This window comes from Podarcis cretensis, assembly GCF_951804945.1.
Source record: "Podarcis cretensis genome assembly, chromosome: 14".
Taxonomy (NCBI): Eukaryota; Metazoa; Chordata; class Lepidosauria; order Squamata; family Lacertidae; genus Podarcis; species Podarcis cretensis.
Window position 1 is genome coordinate 29720400 of NC_137183.1, and position 16377 is coordinate 29736776.

Here is a 16377-nt window from a genome sequence, read left to right on the forward strand (position 1 = left end):
AATCCATACACCTTGCAGAGCCTGGCTTTGAAAGTTTCTTCCACCCACCCACCGAAATATGTGATTCAAATCTAATGTCACCTGGAAGCTGAGATGGGACATTAGAGGAGATGGAGGTGGGTGAGAGAGCGGGGTTGGAATACAGAAGGAGATTAAGAGATTGATGAAAGTGAGAGAGAAAGAGAGAGGAGATAAGAGAGGCACACAGGACTGAACTATCAAGCTGAGAGAGGCGTTGCCAGGGTAACGGAAAGAATGAGGGAGAGAGAGAAAGATGGAGAGAAGAGGCAAGAATCAGAAATGGAAGGGAAGTGAGAGGGAGGGAGAGCAGGCAATGGATTTTAAAGGGTGAATGAGAGAAGCAGATGGGTTTTAAAGGCTGAAGCGGCTGGACAGGCTGACACACACACGACAACTAAAAAAAAAAAAAGCTGCCTATGCCCACAATCAATAATTCTAGGTGGGCTACCCTCTGGCACCTTTGCTTAGGATTGCTACCATTCTGTGCCCAGGACATGCCGGCTGGCACAGAAGTGGCTGCCATCATGGCCAGTCTCCAGCTTCAAGGCTGCCTCCTGTGAGGAGGGAATCAATACTGTTGTTCCCCTTTGCCTCTACAGCCCATTGACATGAAAGTGTGCTTAACAGGGGCCCTCCTTGCATTGTGGTGGAGCTTGCATGCAAAATGGGTCAGGCACGGAGGCCAGCCTGCGGGTCACCACATGGCCTTCTCCTGCTTGTCTCTGGGTGACCTGATGGGCCCCTTCTTGGCCCTGCTGCGCTCATTGCCGCCTCCGCCTCCTCTAATCCTCCCCCATACCCAGCCTCCTTCCTTCCTTCTCTCTTCCTTTCTTCTCCGATGCCTGCCAGCCCCCTCTTCTCTTCTCCTTCCTCCTCTCTCCTTCCTGCCTCCTCCCCTCTCTCCTTTGTTTTGGCTGCCTCCATACACTGCTTTCTCCTTCCCCCTCCTCCCCCCACCTGCCTCTTGCTATCTTTCCCCCCTCCATTTCCTCTTTTTGTCTTCCCTTGTTCACATTTCTTTTCTCTGCACCAGCCATCCTCACCCGCACAGGGTTTAAGAGCATGCAGGCAGCTCTGGCGGAGAATGAGGTTCATTTATTTCCAGTGGTTCAAAAGTGGGAAGTTCTGAGGTTGTTCTGTCTAGCTGTTCCCTTTGCCTCAGGGTTAGTCCAAGCCTGGCTTGTCTTTCTGCTCTGCACCCAGGAAGACTGGCTTTGTATTTCAGGTGAAGAACAGTTATTCTGCCTCTTCTGGTCCTGCTAGCCCCATACTGGGGGAAGAAGCAGTATCCCCCCCCCCCATGCTCTCCTCTCTCTGTCTTAGCTTTCTGGTTCTTCCCAGTCACACAAAAAGCACATACTGAGAGGGGAGGTCCTAGGGTTCTAAGGGCTGCCTCCTAGGTCCGAGTCCTGCCTGGCCCTGCTTGCCACCTTCACAACCAAGGAGGCTGCTGTGCCCTTTCTTGTAGAAAGGAATCCAGCCCAACCTGGTGGGCGACAACATCCCAGTACCTGGGGAGGTGCAGCAGTCAGACTGCCTGCTCTTTCTAGAAGTGCAGAATTTGCCACATTTGGGGAGGCTCCTGACCTGGCATGCAGAAACCTTCCCCCCAGGTATCAGATAGAAGGCCACAAGATTTTGCTACACCCTGAGCCCTTTACAATAAAGAATAAACACAGTGCAACTGAGCCATTGTACAGGGCTCTATGGAATACCGGTATATGGTTTCTGCTAGTCTTGGGAAATGGTAAGGATATAAATGTCTGGCCTGTCATCTGGCCACTAGGCATTCCCACCACCACCATCCCTCATTCTGCCAGTGAAGCACACCCATGTTTAGATTGCAGGTTTTGCTCCATTTTCAGGAGTGCAGAATATTTGTTTAGCTCCAAAACATGGGATGCTTTCTGGTTCTAAGCTCTGCCCTTTGGTGTTCCTTTCATTTTAAAGGCTATGTCCAGAGTAGATGCCACTTTCCATTGCCATGATTTTGGAGCTGCCACCTAGGGCTCTCAGCCCACAGCCCTCTGCTTGGCCAACAGGGTAATGGCTTCTCTTTCTCCCCTTTGTTCCTGCAGACAACAGAAGCTGTGCTTGATGGTATGAGCCATGGACCGCTTTGCCCACTCTGGAACACAGACAGATGCCGTGGTGGTGCTGTCTCTGGCCCAAGCAGCCGTCCTGGGCTTGGTGACTGAGAACGAGTTTTTTGGTGCCACCGTCAGCCCCGGAGGTTTCTTCTCCAGCTTCGCAGGCAGGCTCGACGGCATGTCCATGGTTGAGTTGAAGCAGCCGGAAAGCCATTGCCCTCTGGAGAATGAAGGCCAAGGTCACATCGAGCCAGCGGAGGAGGATGAAGCAGCAGAGGCTTCCTTCGGGAAACATGCCCGGAGGAGGAAGCGCCCGCCTGTGAGGCTGGTGCCAAAAGTGAAGCCTGAGAAGGGGGAGTGGGGGCAGGAAGACGGCGCTTACGAAGCATCAGTAGCAAGTGAGGGCAAGGAGGAGCAGATGGGCAACCACCCTGTGAGCCTGGAGGAGTCCCCCTGTGAGCAGACAGTGCAGAGCAGCGCTACCAAGATGATAGATCTCAGCACATTCAACAGGAAGCCTCGACGCCTGCGGCACCTGCGGCAGCAAGCTCCAGAAGAGCTGTCCCTGGGCGGGTATGAGGAGAGGCTCCCAAGCACCCCACAAGCCAGCCTGGACAGCACTCCGGGGAGTGCAGAGGTCTTCTCCAGTGACTGTGGCTTCCAGGCTGGTGCTCCTCCTCCCTTGATCAATCTGGAGCATCCTGTACCACACTCTCCTCCGGGGCAGGGCAAGAGCGAGCTGGGCTTTGTGTGGCAGGAGCCCCTGGACTTTGAGGCGGAGGCCCACGGCGAGCACAGCAAGAAGGTTCAGCTGGACCGCCTGGACATCAATGTCCAGATAGACGACTCCTACCTGGTGGAGAAGCGTTGGCAGTGCCGCCTGTGCGAGAAGTCCTACACGTCCAAGTACAACCTGGTGACGCATATCCTGGGCCACAACGGCATCAAGCCCCACTCCTGCCCGCACTGCAGCAAGCTCTTCAAGCAGCCCAGCCACCTGCAGACCCACCTGCTCACCCACCAGGGCACGCGGCCCCACAAGTGCCAGGTGTGCCACAAGGCCTTCACCCAGACCAGCCACCTCAAGCGCCACATGCTGCTGCACTCCGACATCAAGCCCTACAGCTGCCGCTTCTGTGGCCGCGGCTTCGCCTACCCCAGCGAGCTGAAGGCCCACGAGGGCAAGCATGAGAGCGGGCGCTGCCACGTCTGCGTGGAGTGTGGCCTGGACTTCTCCACCCTCACCCAGCTCAAGCGCCACCTGGCCACCCACCAGGGGCCCACCCTCTACCCCTGCCCAGAGTGCAACAAATCCTTCCATTACCGCAGCCAGCTGCAGAACCACATGCTCAAGCACCAGAACGTGCGGCCCTTCGTCTGCACCGAGTGTGGCATGGAGTTCAGCCAGATCCATCACCTTAAGCAGCACTCGCTGACCCACAAGGTAGGCCAGGCAGCAGAGCACCAGCTTGAAGGGCGGGGGGGGGGTGTTGGGTAACCGAAGCCTTTTCCCATCCGTGGCTCTAAGGGCTTTTATAGAGGAGTGTGTGTGTGTCTACCTGCAGTGCCCTGAAGGGGTACCCAAAGGGCTTCACCTTAGCTGGCTTGCTCTTTTTGTTGTCCTTGGTCACCACAGACCTGGATTCTGAAAAAAGAGGCCTTGCCACAATTTGGGTTAAAACAGCTTCCATAGGAGGGAGGGAAGGAGTGGGGATCCAAAATGCCCTGGTCTCTTCCCCCTTGCTCTGAAATCCCCCAAACACTACTGAGCATGAAATCACCATGGTTAGCCCTGTCCTCCTTGGCAAAGGTGGGATTGGGTGGTACCTCTTGGCTGCAATGAAGCCTTGTTACCTGCTTGCTGTTGTCTTCAGGGCGTGAAAGAGTTCAAGTGTGAAGTGTGTGGGCGAGAGTTCACGCTGCAGGCCAACATGAAGCGCCACATGCTGATCCACACCAGTGTGCGCCCCTACCAGTGCCACATCTGCTTCAAGACCTTTGTGCAGAAGCAGACACTCAAGACCCACATGATCGTCCACTCGCCCGTCAAGCCCTTCAAGTGCAAGGTAGGTGGCAGAAGTGCAAAGAGCAGAGGCTGCCGCGGGTGGTGGAATATGAAGAGCCTGAGATCAGGGCTGCTGCCAGGGCAAAGCGGAGTGGCAGAGCCTGCAAAGACAGGCCAGACTCAACTCCCAGAGGGGCAGTGGTCATTTCCAAAACACACTTCCCACATGAGCAACTGGATGCCCACATATCCACCCTCCTCTCAAGCACAGCTTAGTCATTCCGGTTTTGCCAGCTGCCTGGACTGAGCTGAATGTGGAGTGGATCCTGGTTCTTGGCCATTGGCCAGGAAGGGGAACTGGGGTGGATGCAAGCAGGTGAATCCCTCCCCTGCTGCCCACAGTCCAGGCTGCCCCAGCCTCCGCCAACAGGTGATCCTCTCCTTTTCCCACCCCACCTTCCGCAGGTGTGTGGGAAATCCTTCAACCGCATGTACAACCTCCTGGGCCACATGCACTTGCATGCAGGCAGCAAACCCTTCAAGTGCCCTTACTGTTCCAGCAAGTTCAACCTGAAGGGCAACCTCAGCCGGCACATGAAGGTCAAGCATGGGGTGATGGACATCAGCCTGGACAGCCAAGGTAGGTGGGGTGGGGAGGGAGCTGGAGGGATGGGTCTAAGGCATCCTACCCACCCCCCTCCAAGCCCTGAAAGACAGAGGCAGCCTTCTCATGCTGAAAGGCTGCACTGCAGCTCCCTCTGCAGGCTGTCTTGGCTTGCTGGCAAAGAAGGCTGTGGTGGCCAGTGCTGAATCCACATTGCAGCACTACCGCTCAGGTGCTGCTCATTTCTTGTCCTGTTGTCCCCTCAGATCCCATGCTGGAGCTGGCAGGTGATCATGCAGAGCTGGACGGACAGCAGGAGATGGAGGACTACGAGGAGGAAAACTCATATGACTATGGGGTGGTGGGGAACCCTGCCAACGAGTCTGCCTTGACCGAACACGCCATGAAGGAAATGGCCTACTACAGCATGTTGTAGCCTGGGGCAGACTGGGTGAAGAAGGGGACATGCAGCTGCTTCCACCCCCTCCAAAAAGCTCTGTTCGGGCAGCACAGAATTTGATACTCTTGCCCTCTTCAGCCGTTTAGTCCTGCACTGGATCTGTGGAAGTCTTGCTGCCACCAACCCTTGACTGGGCTCTGCCGCTGGGCTGGGCTGGCAGTACTTTTCTCTCCAGCTTGAAAGGACCAGGAGTGGACAGCACTTGCCTTAGACTACCTCCCACAGCACCTTGCACCCAGCACAAAGAAGCAGAAGGCCTTGTAGTGGTGCTGATAGGCCAGGACCAGCCAGAGCTCAGTGCTACAGGCACCAGGCTGTACTGCAGAGCCAAACTGGATCAGCTCCTGTATGTTTCTCTTACTAACTACCTCTGCCCTGCGCAAAAAAAAAGAGGGGGACACACAGCAGGGTCTCTGCCCCAAAACCAAATGGGTCTTGAGTGCCCCTTTGCCCATCCCCTATCCCTGGCAGAGCAGTTAAGCCAGCCTGCTGTGGAGAACATCCCTGTACAGCCTGTGGCCATCTTAAATTATTATGTCATTTCCACAAGGTGGATTGTCCCGCTTGTGCATAGATCTACTGTGTTTATTTTCTGTTCTGAAGAAATTCAGCAATAAAGGAATACTCTTTGGAAGAAGGGCCAGATGGGTTGGTGCTGAAGCAAAAGACAGGGTGTGTGGGGAGAGGTTCAAGGGGGGCTGAGACTTGCCTTTCCCCAGAAAAGAGTCACCATAACAGACAGTCGACACTGGGAAGCAATAAAAACAACAAGCCATGTGTAAAAGCTATAATTTAATAGCTCTATTTGGCACCATGAGGCCCAAACCACAGTACATAAATTACAGCACAAACCATTATGACCGCCTGGCAGGGGGTGGGGGGTCCAGCACTGAGACCTTCCCCCAAGCCAGCAGTAGCAGCAGCTGGGACATGTTATTGGAGCCCAAATAGGGCGGCTAAAAAGGTTTTAAAAAAACAACCAGGTTACAAAAATGTCTCTGGTTGACAGTACAAACAGCCATAATTTGTTCTGTTAAAAATGAGGCAATCCCCTTTCCTTCATCATGTGCCTCCATGCTATGCTGTGCCCTCCTCCACCCACTACCAGTACGTTCCAGCACCCCCCTCCAGCTCCTCCTATTTGCCCAGAGCTTTGTTCAGGTTGTTCTTGATAGCTTCCAGGAAGTCGGTGGTGTTCAAATAATGTTCGTTGAGCTTCACACTGAAAATGCAGAAGGTGGGGTGGGGGAGTATGAGAAGCCCAAGCCGGTGGCAAGTTGTGCTTCCTCAACTCGTGAGAGAGAAGGTAGGAGCCACAAGCTAGCCCTGCAGCAGCCCAGGAATACTCACTTGTTTAATCCATGAATGCAGCCAGCCAGATCCTTTGTCATGGCACCACTCTCCACCGTCTCAATGCAGACCTTCTCCAGAGTCTCACCAAACCTGGCCATGGAAAAAAAGAACAGCCTCTAGCACAGGAGGAAAAACAGCAAGGCCCAACATCTCCCTGCAGCCTCTGACTGACAGGCCAGGCCCAGCCTCACTCTCGTTTTGCAGGGAGCAAAGCTTGTTTGTTTTCTCAGTCTTGCTGTGCTACTGCCGTTATTTGATTTGTGCATCACTTGTTGAAGCAACTAGCAGATGCAGCGATATGCAGTATGGAGTGTGCCAACAACACGCTTGACGCTCACCTTCAAGCAGGTCTTTCACAACACCATCCAGGAGCCCTGCATTTCCTTCTTCAGGGTCCCCCTTTCCCCCTGGGGGGCCCAGGGCACTCTCCCATTACAATATCTGGGTCATTCTTATGCCTGTACTTCAAAAATCTCTGTCGTGAGCCTGACATAATTGCAGCCCTATTCCCTCCCCGCCAACTTGCTCTCCCACGGCAATGTTGTTTTTCATGCTGCTGGACAGTGGCCCTTACTTGATGAGGTCAGCGTTGCTGTCCAATTTGCCTCTGTGCTTCAGGCCTCCTGTCCAGGCAAATATGCTTGCGATAGGGTTGGTACTGGTAGGATTGCCCTGCAGGGGAGGAAAACAGGTAGGCACAGTTAATTGCCAGCCACTGCTAGAGGTAGCAGACCAGCAAGCATTTAGCTTGAGAGAGGGGGAGACCTGTATCCCTCCATGGGCTATTGGACCCCATCAGTCTCGGTTAGCATGGACAATACTTAAAGAGACTTAAAGCAACATTAGAGGACTACAGTTTCCCTATCCCTAGTCTGGTGAGAACGCAGATGCAGCAAGTTGGCCAGAAGAGGGCGCTCACATCCCTCCCACTGGTCTATTTCATTCATTTATTTTATTGACTATATTTATATCCTCCAATCACAGTGTTCACTGGGGAGCTTACAGCAATAAAACATTAAAATAAAATGGCAAAACTATAATAAGCGGCATATTTTCAGCAGCAACAAGCAAACTAGCACAATCTAAGACTCAGTAGATTAAAAGGGTGAAGCTATTTAAAGCCTGGGAAGCTGAAAGGGTCTTCACCTGGTACAGAAAAGAGTGAGACAATATGCCTAAAGAAGGGGCCAGGTGAGCCCCCTCCACAGCCACCCAGTTGACCCACCTTCTGGTGCTCCCGGTAGTGGCGTGTAACAGTGCCGTGAGCTGCCTCCGCTTCGATGGTCTTCCCATCTGGGCAGACGAGGACGGAAGTCATGAGGCCGAGTGAGCCAAACCCTAGGAAAAAAGCCAAACTCCTGTTGGCTGTCTCTGCAACAGCAGCTTTCCACACCTTCCTCTGTGGGGAAGGGGAGGTCCCTGGGCCCCTTTGTTTCTGTGCCTATGAGGTGCTCCCCTCTGGAGCATGGGGTGCCTGGCACTCTATATCAACAGATTAAAGCCAAGTGCTCAGCTGACTCGCAAGGAAGGAAGAAACATTTGAATTCTCTAGCTTCACCATCAGCGGAGCATCTGATCTGCCAACCCACTCTGCAGAACAGACAACTGCAGCAGAGCTGGAGAACAGCCACAGGGAGAGAAAAGCCCATCTTCTGAGATGCTAGTCAGAAGGGCAGGAAGTGGGCTGTAAAATGTTCTGGCCTTGCCTTGTGCAGTCTCCCTTCTGAGAACCATTAATCTCACAAAGACCTCAGCAACATGGCTTCCCCCCTTGAGAGCAGAAACCTGCCCTTTTGAGTGCTATGCAGTCTTGGAGAAAGACAATAGCTCAGTAGCAGAGTGCGTGCTTTGCGCATACAAGATCCCAGTTCCATCCCCAGCATCTCCAGAGAGGGCTGGGAAAGGCTCCTGGTGAGGTGCTGCCAGTTAAGATGAACCAGTGGCAGCTCCCTACATGGGAGGGTCTAGCCCCCTGAAGTGCCCTGGTCACACAGGAAGCCATGTTCTGTGGTGCTATTGCAAGAATAGAGAAAAATCTTTCCCCCTGCTTTCCGGTCCCTACAAGTTGCAAACACACCCACCACTTGCAGCCTTTCACAGCTGCCCTCTCCCCTGCCCAGCGCCGCACCTTGGGCCAAGATGTCAGACTGGACATCTCCATCGTAGTTCTTGCACGCCCAAACAAAGCCACCTGCGGATTTTATCACCTGGGCCACCATGTCGTCAATGAGACGGTGCTCGTACCAGATCTTGAGCTTGTCAAAATCAGTCTTGTAGTGCCTGGCAGTGGAGAACAAGAGGTTACTTATTCATGCAGCATCAACCCTCTAATCCTCCTCACACAGCACCTCCAACCCATCCCAACAGGGAGGTGCTCTGGCACTTAGGATCTCACCTCTGGCACTTAGGATCTCAGCAGGAAATGCTGGGTTTTGGGGAAGGTGGGAGAAAGCAACTCCCACCCACAGCTTCCTGGCTTAAGCCAAGAGGGGGGTCAGAAGGGCTTACTTTTCAAAGATCTCCTGGAAGGTGTCCTTGAACCGCCCATCGTAGGCCTTGAGGATGGTGTTCTTTGTGCTCATGTAAAGGGGCCACTTCTTTTGGATGGCATACTGGAAGCAGCTGTGGGCAAAGCCCGAGATGGACTGCAAAAGGAAGACAGGGCCCTCAGTGGGACATGACCCAGAAGCAGCAGCCTGCAGGAGCTGCCACCCTGCTATTCAAAGGGGAGCAGCAGGTCCCCAGGATGCAGCAGCCAGCCTCACCCCATGGAGGGGACCCACGAAGCAACTAATGCAGGGGTCTAGCTGGCATTGCCCTCACCTCATCTGTATTGTACATGCCCATGCCGACGCCTCCGCCGGGGAAGTTGTACACCTCCCACTCCTTGACTCCGCTGCCATCCTTGGGAGTGAAGACCATCTTAAACGTCCCAGACTTGTCCACAACAAAATCTGTGGCTCTATACTGGAAAGCAGAAACCCACATGTTAGGAGAGCCCAACAGTATCAAAGTGTCTCAATTCCCCCACATCAAACCCCCTAATTAGCCCCATGCTGAGGCCTGCTCCCTCCCAATGTATTCTGTAGCTAGGATCCACAGTACTGTCCTGTAGAAGAGCAAGGGGGGAGCCTCTGGAATCCTTTGGGTTTACCCCACCACCTGTAGGAGGCAGGGGCAATTTGAGCTGAACTTCTAGCTTCTAGACTGGTCCTGTTTCATGAGCCCCCCACTAAGGGATTGGGTTTTTCCAGTTAATTTCGGTTTTTATTTTTCTCTGCTTACAGCCACCCACCTCCTCCATACACCCTAGAGAGGGACATAGCTTTTTTAACCACATGGGTGAAGGTGGAGGAATTTGGGGGCAAAGATGCCTGCCCCCCCCCCGTTATGACCTGCCCCTGGGAGGTTCAAGGGAAACTGAACCAAAGGAAGTTATGGCAGTAGCTGGGCATTTACAGTGACCATCCATCCTTCCTCCACCATACCATACTCATCACCCACAGCAGGGCTTTCCAGGCTGCTAAAGTCTGAGGGAGGGCCTGTTTGTTCCCTGCACATTTTTTGCAAAGTCTGCTTTATAGAGAGCATGGAGGAGTCAAGTTCAAGGCAGCTGGTCTCTCCGCCTGAGGATGGGAGGAGCCAACCCCAAAGGATTCCAAATGTCCCCCTCACTTCACTGCAGAACAGGACATTTACTATAAGAAAATTCTAGTTTTTTCTCTTCTGATTCTATTCCTATAGAAGATTATACAGCATTTGAATTTAGGACAGGTATTTAAACCAAGTACAGTGGTACCTTGGGTTACAAACACTTCAGGTTACAGACTCCGCTAACCCGGAAGTAGTACCTCGGGTTAAGAACTTTACCTCAGGATGAGAACAGAAATCGCATGGTGGCGATGGCCCCATTAGCTAAAGTGGTACCTCAGGTTAAGAACAGTTTCAGGTTAAGAACGGACCTCTGGAATGAATTTTCTTAACCCGAGGTACCACTGTACCTGGTACTCAAGGATGAAGGAGATTTATCAGTGAGTTTTTTTCAAAGCTTCCTGTACTCTTGCCATCACTTCCTGACTCAGCCAGCAGGATTCCAACAACATTCCCCCTGCTACTCCTGACTTTGTGCATGCCTGTCTGAGGTGGGGAGCAGATTGGAGCCAGACAGATAATCAAAACACAATTGACGCAGGTGGCGCTGTGGGTTAAAGCCTCAGCGCCTAGGGCTTGCCGATCGAAAAGTCGGCGGTTCGAATCCCTGCGGCGGGGTGCGCTCCCGCTGCTCGGTCCCAGCGCCTGCCAACCTAGCAGTTCGAAAGCACCTCCGGGTGCAAGTAGATAAATAGGGACCGCTTACCAGCGGGAAGGTAAACGACGTTTCCATGTGCGGCTCTGGCTCTGGCCAGAGCAGCGATGTCACGCTGGCCACGTGACCCGGAAGTGTCTCCGGACAGCGCTGGCCCCTGGCCTCTTAAGTGAGATGGGCACACAACCCCAGAGTCTATCAAGACTGGCCCGTACGGGCAGGGGTACCTTTACCTTTACTTTAAGAGAGACTGACTGGCCCTGCTCTATCCCAGAGGGTTTGTAGAGAAGAGAATGCTCTACTCTCCCAGTTGTACATCCCACCTTGTTCCCAATCCAGCTGCCCATCCACCCACCCACTCTCCCTTCCAACCCACCTGATCACCATGGGCATGCCTGCCAATGACAATGGGCTTTGTCCAGCCGGAGATCAGGCGAGGAATGTTCTTGCAGATGATTGGTTCTCTAAAGACTGTCCCACCCAGGATGTTCCTGATGGTGCCGTTTGGGCTCCTCCACATCTTCTTTAGCTTGAATTCTAGGGGAAGTGTGGAGGGGAAGAAGAGGTAGTTAGGTGCAGAGCAAGAGACCAATGGTGGCAGTTCAGCAGAGTGCATCTGCTTTGCACATAGAAGATCCCTGATTCAATCTCAGGCTCCATCTCCAGGTCCATTGCCTGAAACCCTGGAGAGCTGCTGCCAGTCAGTGGAGCCTGTTACACCAAGAGTCTGACTCAAACAAGGTAGTTTAATGGCTCCTTGCCAATCCACTGCCCTAGCACCAGCCACTCCAGCCATCCCAAGAGAAAAGAGGAACAGCTGCAATCTGCTTTGGGCTGAGGGACTTCCTCTTGGGAGAGGGGACCTGGAGTGCAGGTCATGCCAGATTCCTTGAACCCTGCCATGGGCATTTCCCATGTACCTTCCACGCGGGCTTCATCGGGGGTGATTGTGGCACACTTGACAGCCACGCTGTATTTCTGGGTGGCCAGGGCAGAGTCTATGGTGACCTGGTCATCCGTCTGGTCCCGATTCGGCAGCCCCAAGTCAAAGTACTTCAGCTGGACATCTACGTTGGGCAGGATCAGCTGTGCCGGGATGGGAGGAAGGCAGTGAGGACAAAGGTATGTAGATGCAGACCCCGCAGTAGAGATCAACACACCACCGAGCAAGTGCAGAAGGCCCATCAGAGATGTGCCCCAGAAAGCTTCCACACAATACCCTTCCCGTGCATGCAAAAAGCGCACTTAAAAAATTAATAATAATTACATGTTATTCACACAATTCCCCTCCTGTTGCAAGGATGGTGTGTTCTGCAAGCTCCATTTGGTCTGTGGGGAAATGGGACACTAACCTGCCCCAGCCTCCCCAACTCCAAAGTTGGTGCCTTCTAGATATTTTGGACTACAACCCCCATCAGTCTCAGCCAGTAAAGCTCTGCTTCCATCAGCCCCACCATCATGCAGCCATGTTTGCTGGGACTTAAGGGAGTTGTAGTACAAAAGAGCTGAAGGGCACCAGGTTGGCAGGGGCTGCCTGACTTTATATAACTCATTCATTGCTGCATGTGGAATACGGCTGTGTTAAATGTCATCATCTGGTTTACCTAAGATATATCCAAGGATGTTGAAAATTGTAAGGAAAAAACCTGGCTCTCTCCCCACATCATTCGTAATGTTATAAATCTCTTATCATACTTCCCCTGGGAACTTTTTCAAAGCTGAGAAGCCCAGACCGCCTTAGCCTACTGGAAGAAACATCTTCCAGTCCTCTTTCTATTGCCCCTTTCCTCACCCTTCCACAAACTGTGAGCATATTAGAAACATGACTGTGCTTCCAATGCACATAGTCCTTGCTGCTTTATTCCCAGCCCCTCGGATCCAAAACTTCCAGGTACCTTCTCCTTGATGCCGGCCCAGATGATCCGGGTCATCTCGTCACCATCCATCTCTACCACAGGGTTGGCAACTTTGATCCTTTTGTCAGCATCTGTGGAGAAATGTCAGAATGCTGAAGAGACACCAGAGACAACCTCCAACACCCAAACAATTGTGTGATGTGGGCTGTGCCAGGGTGCAGCTGCTAGAACCACTGGAAGAAAAATCCCAGGGCCTTGGCGTGTGTCTCTATCCCAGCACACCACTCTCAAAACAAATCCTTGTTGGGGTCTAGAGACTGATAAACTGTCTCCCTTGTGGAAGCTGCCTGCACTTCTCCTGCAAGCCTTTCTCCCTTTGTGTATGTAAACAGCAACTGACGCCGGTGCTTCTTAAGAATCTGAAATATTTCCCCAGCTCTACTGCGAATAGGCACAACACAGAGTGGAGCTAAAGCAGTCAGGCCAAGGTGCCTGCTGTGTCTACCCTGTGATTGACCCTGGCAGGAGAGAAAGTGAATTAACTGCTGCCCAGTGGCTCTCTAACTAATCCCAGCTGAGCCCAAAGCCCTGCTGACTTTCACAAGCCATAATCCAAGCACATTTGCCTGGGGTGAGGCTCCTCCGCTGGGGATCTGCCCGCAGCCCCTTTTCCACAGACTGGACCTGCAACTCTACTGCTCCAGCCAGTTGGTCAAGGGACAAGGTCACCCTCAGAGGACAGCAGGGGAGCAGCAGGCACACCCTCCCTCTGCGGCTTTCTCCCTGCCCCTCGGAGGGTGAGCTGGCACGGCGCTCCAACAGGTCCTGGAGCCAGCTGCTAGCTGTTCAAAGCAGGAATGGCAGGGCAGGGGGCAGCCAAATCCTCTGTTCGAGATCCACACACAGAGGAAGGAAAAGGAGTTTTGGTCATGCTGGAAAGAGGCCTCCTCAGCGGCTTAGCCTTAGGGTGTGCATGGGGGGGCTGTGGGGGGGGGGAGGTCTTCCATGGCGACATAGAAGCAAAGCAACTGCCGGCCTACATTCCCAGGCCTGGCACAGCCTCAATGAGTAAAGCACGTATATGCAGACAGGGTCTTAATGCCCCCCCCCCAGGCCAGCTGTGTGCTGTGCCAGTTTCTGCTCCATGCAACAGGATCCCGCCAAGCTGGCAAGCCTTCCGCCCGCCAACCCCCCCCCCACCCGGGCCACTTTCGAGACGGGGCAAAAGAGGGGCTGGCATGTGGGCCTCGCGTCCCCCAGCTGCAGGTCTCCCAGGAGAGACAATCTGCTCTCCTCCTCCAAGTCTCCCGGTGCCCCGAGGCGGGCAAAGCCGCCTTGGCCGCCCCGGAGTTGAGCGGGAGCGGCTCCACCCGAGGCGGCTCTAAATATAGTCCCTGGGGAGGCCCAGCATGGCAGGCGGGGCCGAGCGAGACCAGGCGCAGAGGAAGGCAGCCGGCGGGGCCCGGCGGGGCATCGCAAGGTCACCGGCGGACGGGGGGCCGGGGCGCTCCAGGACCCTGCCACACAAGGGCACGGCCATGGCGCCGGGCATCTCGGAGGGGGCAAACGCCTGGCCGGCTTCCTCGGGGCTAGAGAGGTGGCTCCCGTCGCCAGGCCTTGGGAGGGGGCAGCGCCGGGACCTTCTGCTCTAACCCCCCTCCATCTTTCCTCCACTCCCCCCCCCCTCCCGCCACTCACAGTGCCGGTGCGGCGGGCGCTGCGAGACGCTCAGCACAGGGAGCAGCGCGGCAGGAGAGCGGCCCAAAGCGGCCGAGGCGACGGCCGGAGCAACAGCGCGGAGGTAGTGGGCCATCGTGGCGGCGGACGGAGGAAGAGGAAATGGAGGACGTGCAGGCGGCGGTGGCGGCGGCGGCGGCAAAGAGGAGAAGCCGAGCAGCCGAGGCGCGCCAGGCGGAGCAGATGGAGCGGCCGCCCGCCTGCCCTGCCCCCTAAGTCCCCGCGCTTTGGGAACCTCCCCGTCGGGGCGGGGCGCCGAGGTCCAAAGCGGGCCACCCGGGAAATGGACACGCAGCGGCAGCAGCCATTGTTCTTTTACTGCCCCTTTGGCTCCCGTGAGTGCCACGCTCTTGCCCTCCCTTGGGCGACAGCATCTCCACTGCCTTTGTTGCCCCCCCCCTCCCGCGTTACAAATGTGGCCTTCGCGGGGGCGCTGGGCGGCGGGATGCCCTAGACGCCCAGCACGGAGGGCTACCCAGCTCACTCCCCACTTCTTCGCCTTGTGCTTGGGTAACAGTAGCTGCAGCCGCCAGACAGGCAGGCGGGCGGGAGCGCCAAGGCCAGGCCTGGCTGCTGATAAAAGACATCCATCGAGACGAGAGGCGAAGGCCAGCTTCCCAGGATGCGCTCCTGTGCTGGACGTGGCCTGCCTGAGCCGCCGTCGGGGCTGAAGGGCATTGGCAGAGCCGGAGGGCATTGCGCCATTTGTTTGTACACTGACGGCAGCCGCCGGTCGCTACTAATCCAGGAATAGCCCCGGGGAAGAGGGCCCGGAGCAGAGCAGATCAGGGTCTAGGCTGGTGCCCAAGAGAGAAACCCCGTGGGGACTTCCTACGAGGGCCCTTCCTTCCATTTCGCCTGGAGGTGCAAGAAGCCCTCTTGACAACCCAGCCGGGGGGGGGGGGGGAGCCCCTTTGGGAAGGCAGGCACTGGGCCTGGAGGGTTAGTACCCATGGGCATGGTGGGGGTCGGAGCTGGCACTGAGCACAGTGCAATCCAAGCAGCCCTTGCTTTGCTCTCGGCTTGAACCACCCAGGGTCAGCACTGGCTCAACAAAAAAACAGCCTGGCTGCTGGATCAGTCCAAAGAGGGGCCACCCAGAATCCTGTCCTCATGGTGGCCAACCAGATACCCCAAAAGGAAAGCCACAAGCAGACCATGTGTGCACTTGTGATCCCCAGCAGCTGGCATTTAGAGGCACCCTGACTCCAGCAGTGGAGGCAGCGCAAAGCTATGCTCCTCTTCCTTCAATTTCTTTAATTCTTGTATCTGTGGTCAGCCTCAGTTGGAAGACTTCACTGTTAAACATCTGTTAGCTTGCCCCTTATATAGAGACCCAAAAGATCATTTTCTGAAACCTTTGTTCACAGAAGCAAGCAGGTGCATCCCGGCAGAAACGGTCCATTTTACTTTGGGTGACAATAATAGCTTTGTAACACACAGTGTGGCCCTCTATCCACCAGCTGCAAATAACTATCAGGAAAAGGGAGTTCGATAGAACACTATAAAGTTGTGGTGAGGTTTAATTTGAAATCAAACTGGATTTGAGTTTGTGGGTGTATCTGGCAACCTCTGTCTTACATCACTGATGTTGCCTCATATTATGGATGTATGATCTCTATTGTTTTATTGGGACTGTGGCTGCAGGTTTCTAGCCTTTGGCTAGAACAATAAACTTTGATTGACTGGCACAGCCGGGACCTGACATGCTCTCAGGGCAGAAACACAAGAAAGGAGTCACACAAACACACTCACCAGCAACACCACCAATCAGGAAGCAGCCGGCCAAGACCACCCCAGCTTGAGTTTGGGGAGAGAGGAGGAGTTGCCCCTCTGCCCTCTTGGCTGCAAGGCCTCAGCCAGCAGAGCAGTTGGGCAGTTTTAGACTTTGGACTTAATTCAATCCCTCAGTTTAATTCTGCCCATCACCCCCTTTAGAGTTGTG

General features: G+C 54.5%; 2 protein-coding genes across 4 annotated transcripts in view; one reads left to right on the forward strand and one right to left on the reverse strand.

Annotated features, from left to right (window-relative positions):
- Positions 1 to 5819, forward strand: part of ZNF710 (zinc finger protein 710) — a 29765-nt gene extending 23946 nt beyond the window's left edge. For all 3 annotated transcript variants that reach the window (XM_079952838.1, XM_079952839.1, XM_079952837.1), the window contains 4 exons: positions 2100 to 3555; positions 3986 to 4177; positions 4582 to 4756; positions 4987 to 5819. In XM_079952838.1, coding sequence (XP_079808964.1) covers positions 2131 to 3555; positions 3986 to 4177; positions 4582 to 4756; positions 4987 to 5156 — 1962 coding nt within the window. In that variant the 5' untranslated portion in view covers positions 2100 to 2130 and the 3' untranslated portion in view covers positions 5157 to 5819. The remainder of the gene's footprint in view (positions 1 to 2099; positions 3556 to 3985; positions 4178 to 4581; positions 4757 to 4986) is intronic.
- Positions 5820 to 5959: 140 nt separating this feature from the next.
- Positions 5960 to 14623, reverse strand: IDH2 (isocitrate dehydrogenase (NADP(+)) 2). Its single transcript, XM_079952836.1, has 11 exons — positions 14394 to 14623; positions 12735 to 12826; positions 11760 to 11925; positions 11216 to 11376; positions 9357 to 9500; positions 9042 to 9178; positions 8662 to 8813; positions 7759 to 7871; positions 7108 to 7205; positions 6531 to 6623; positions 5960 to 6402 (listed from the first exon to the last, which is right to left on the reverse strand). The coding sequence occupies exons 1-11, from the start codon at positions 14506 to 14508 to the stop codon at positions 6318 to 6320; spliced, it is 1356 nt and encodes a 451-aa protein (XP_079808962.1). The 5' UTR covers positions 14509 to 14623; the 3' UTR covers positions 5960 to 6317.
- Between the last annotated feature and the right edge of the window lie 1754 nt (positions 14624 to 16377).

Bases quoted from the DNA above. Each gene is read 5' to 3' on its own strand.
- IDH2 (XM_079952836.1), bottom strand. From the start codon at position 14,508: ATGGCCCACTACCTCCGCGCTGTTGCTCCGGCCGTCGCCTCGGCCGCT. The intron at 9,501-11,215 runs GTGGGTTGGAAG...TCTGCTTTCCAG, and splicing joins GGCATGCCCATGGTGATCAG to TATAGAGCCACAGATTTTGT. The intron at 9,179-9,356 runs GTGAGGGCAATG...TTCCTTTTGCAG, and splicing joins GCATGTACAATACAGATGAG to TCCATCTCGGGCTTTGCCCA.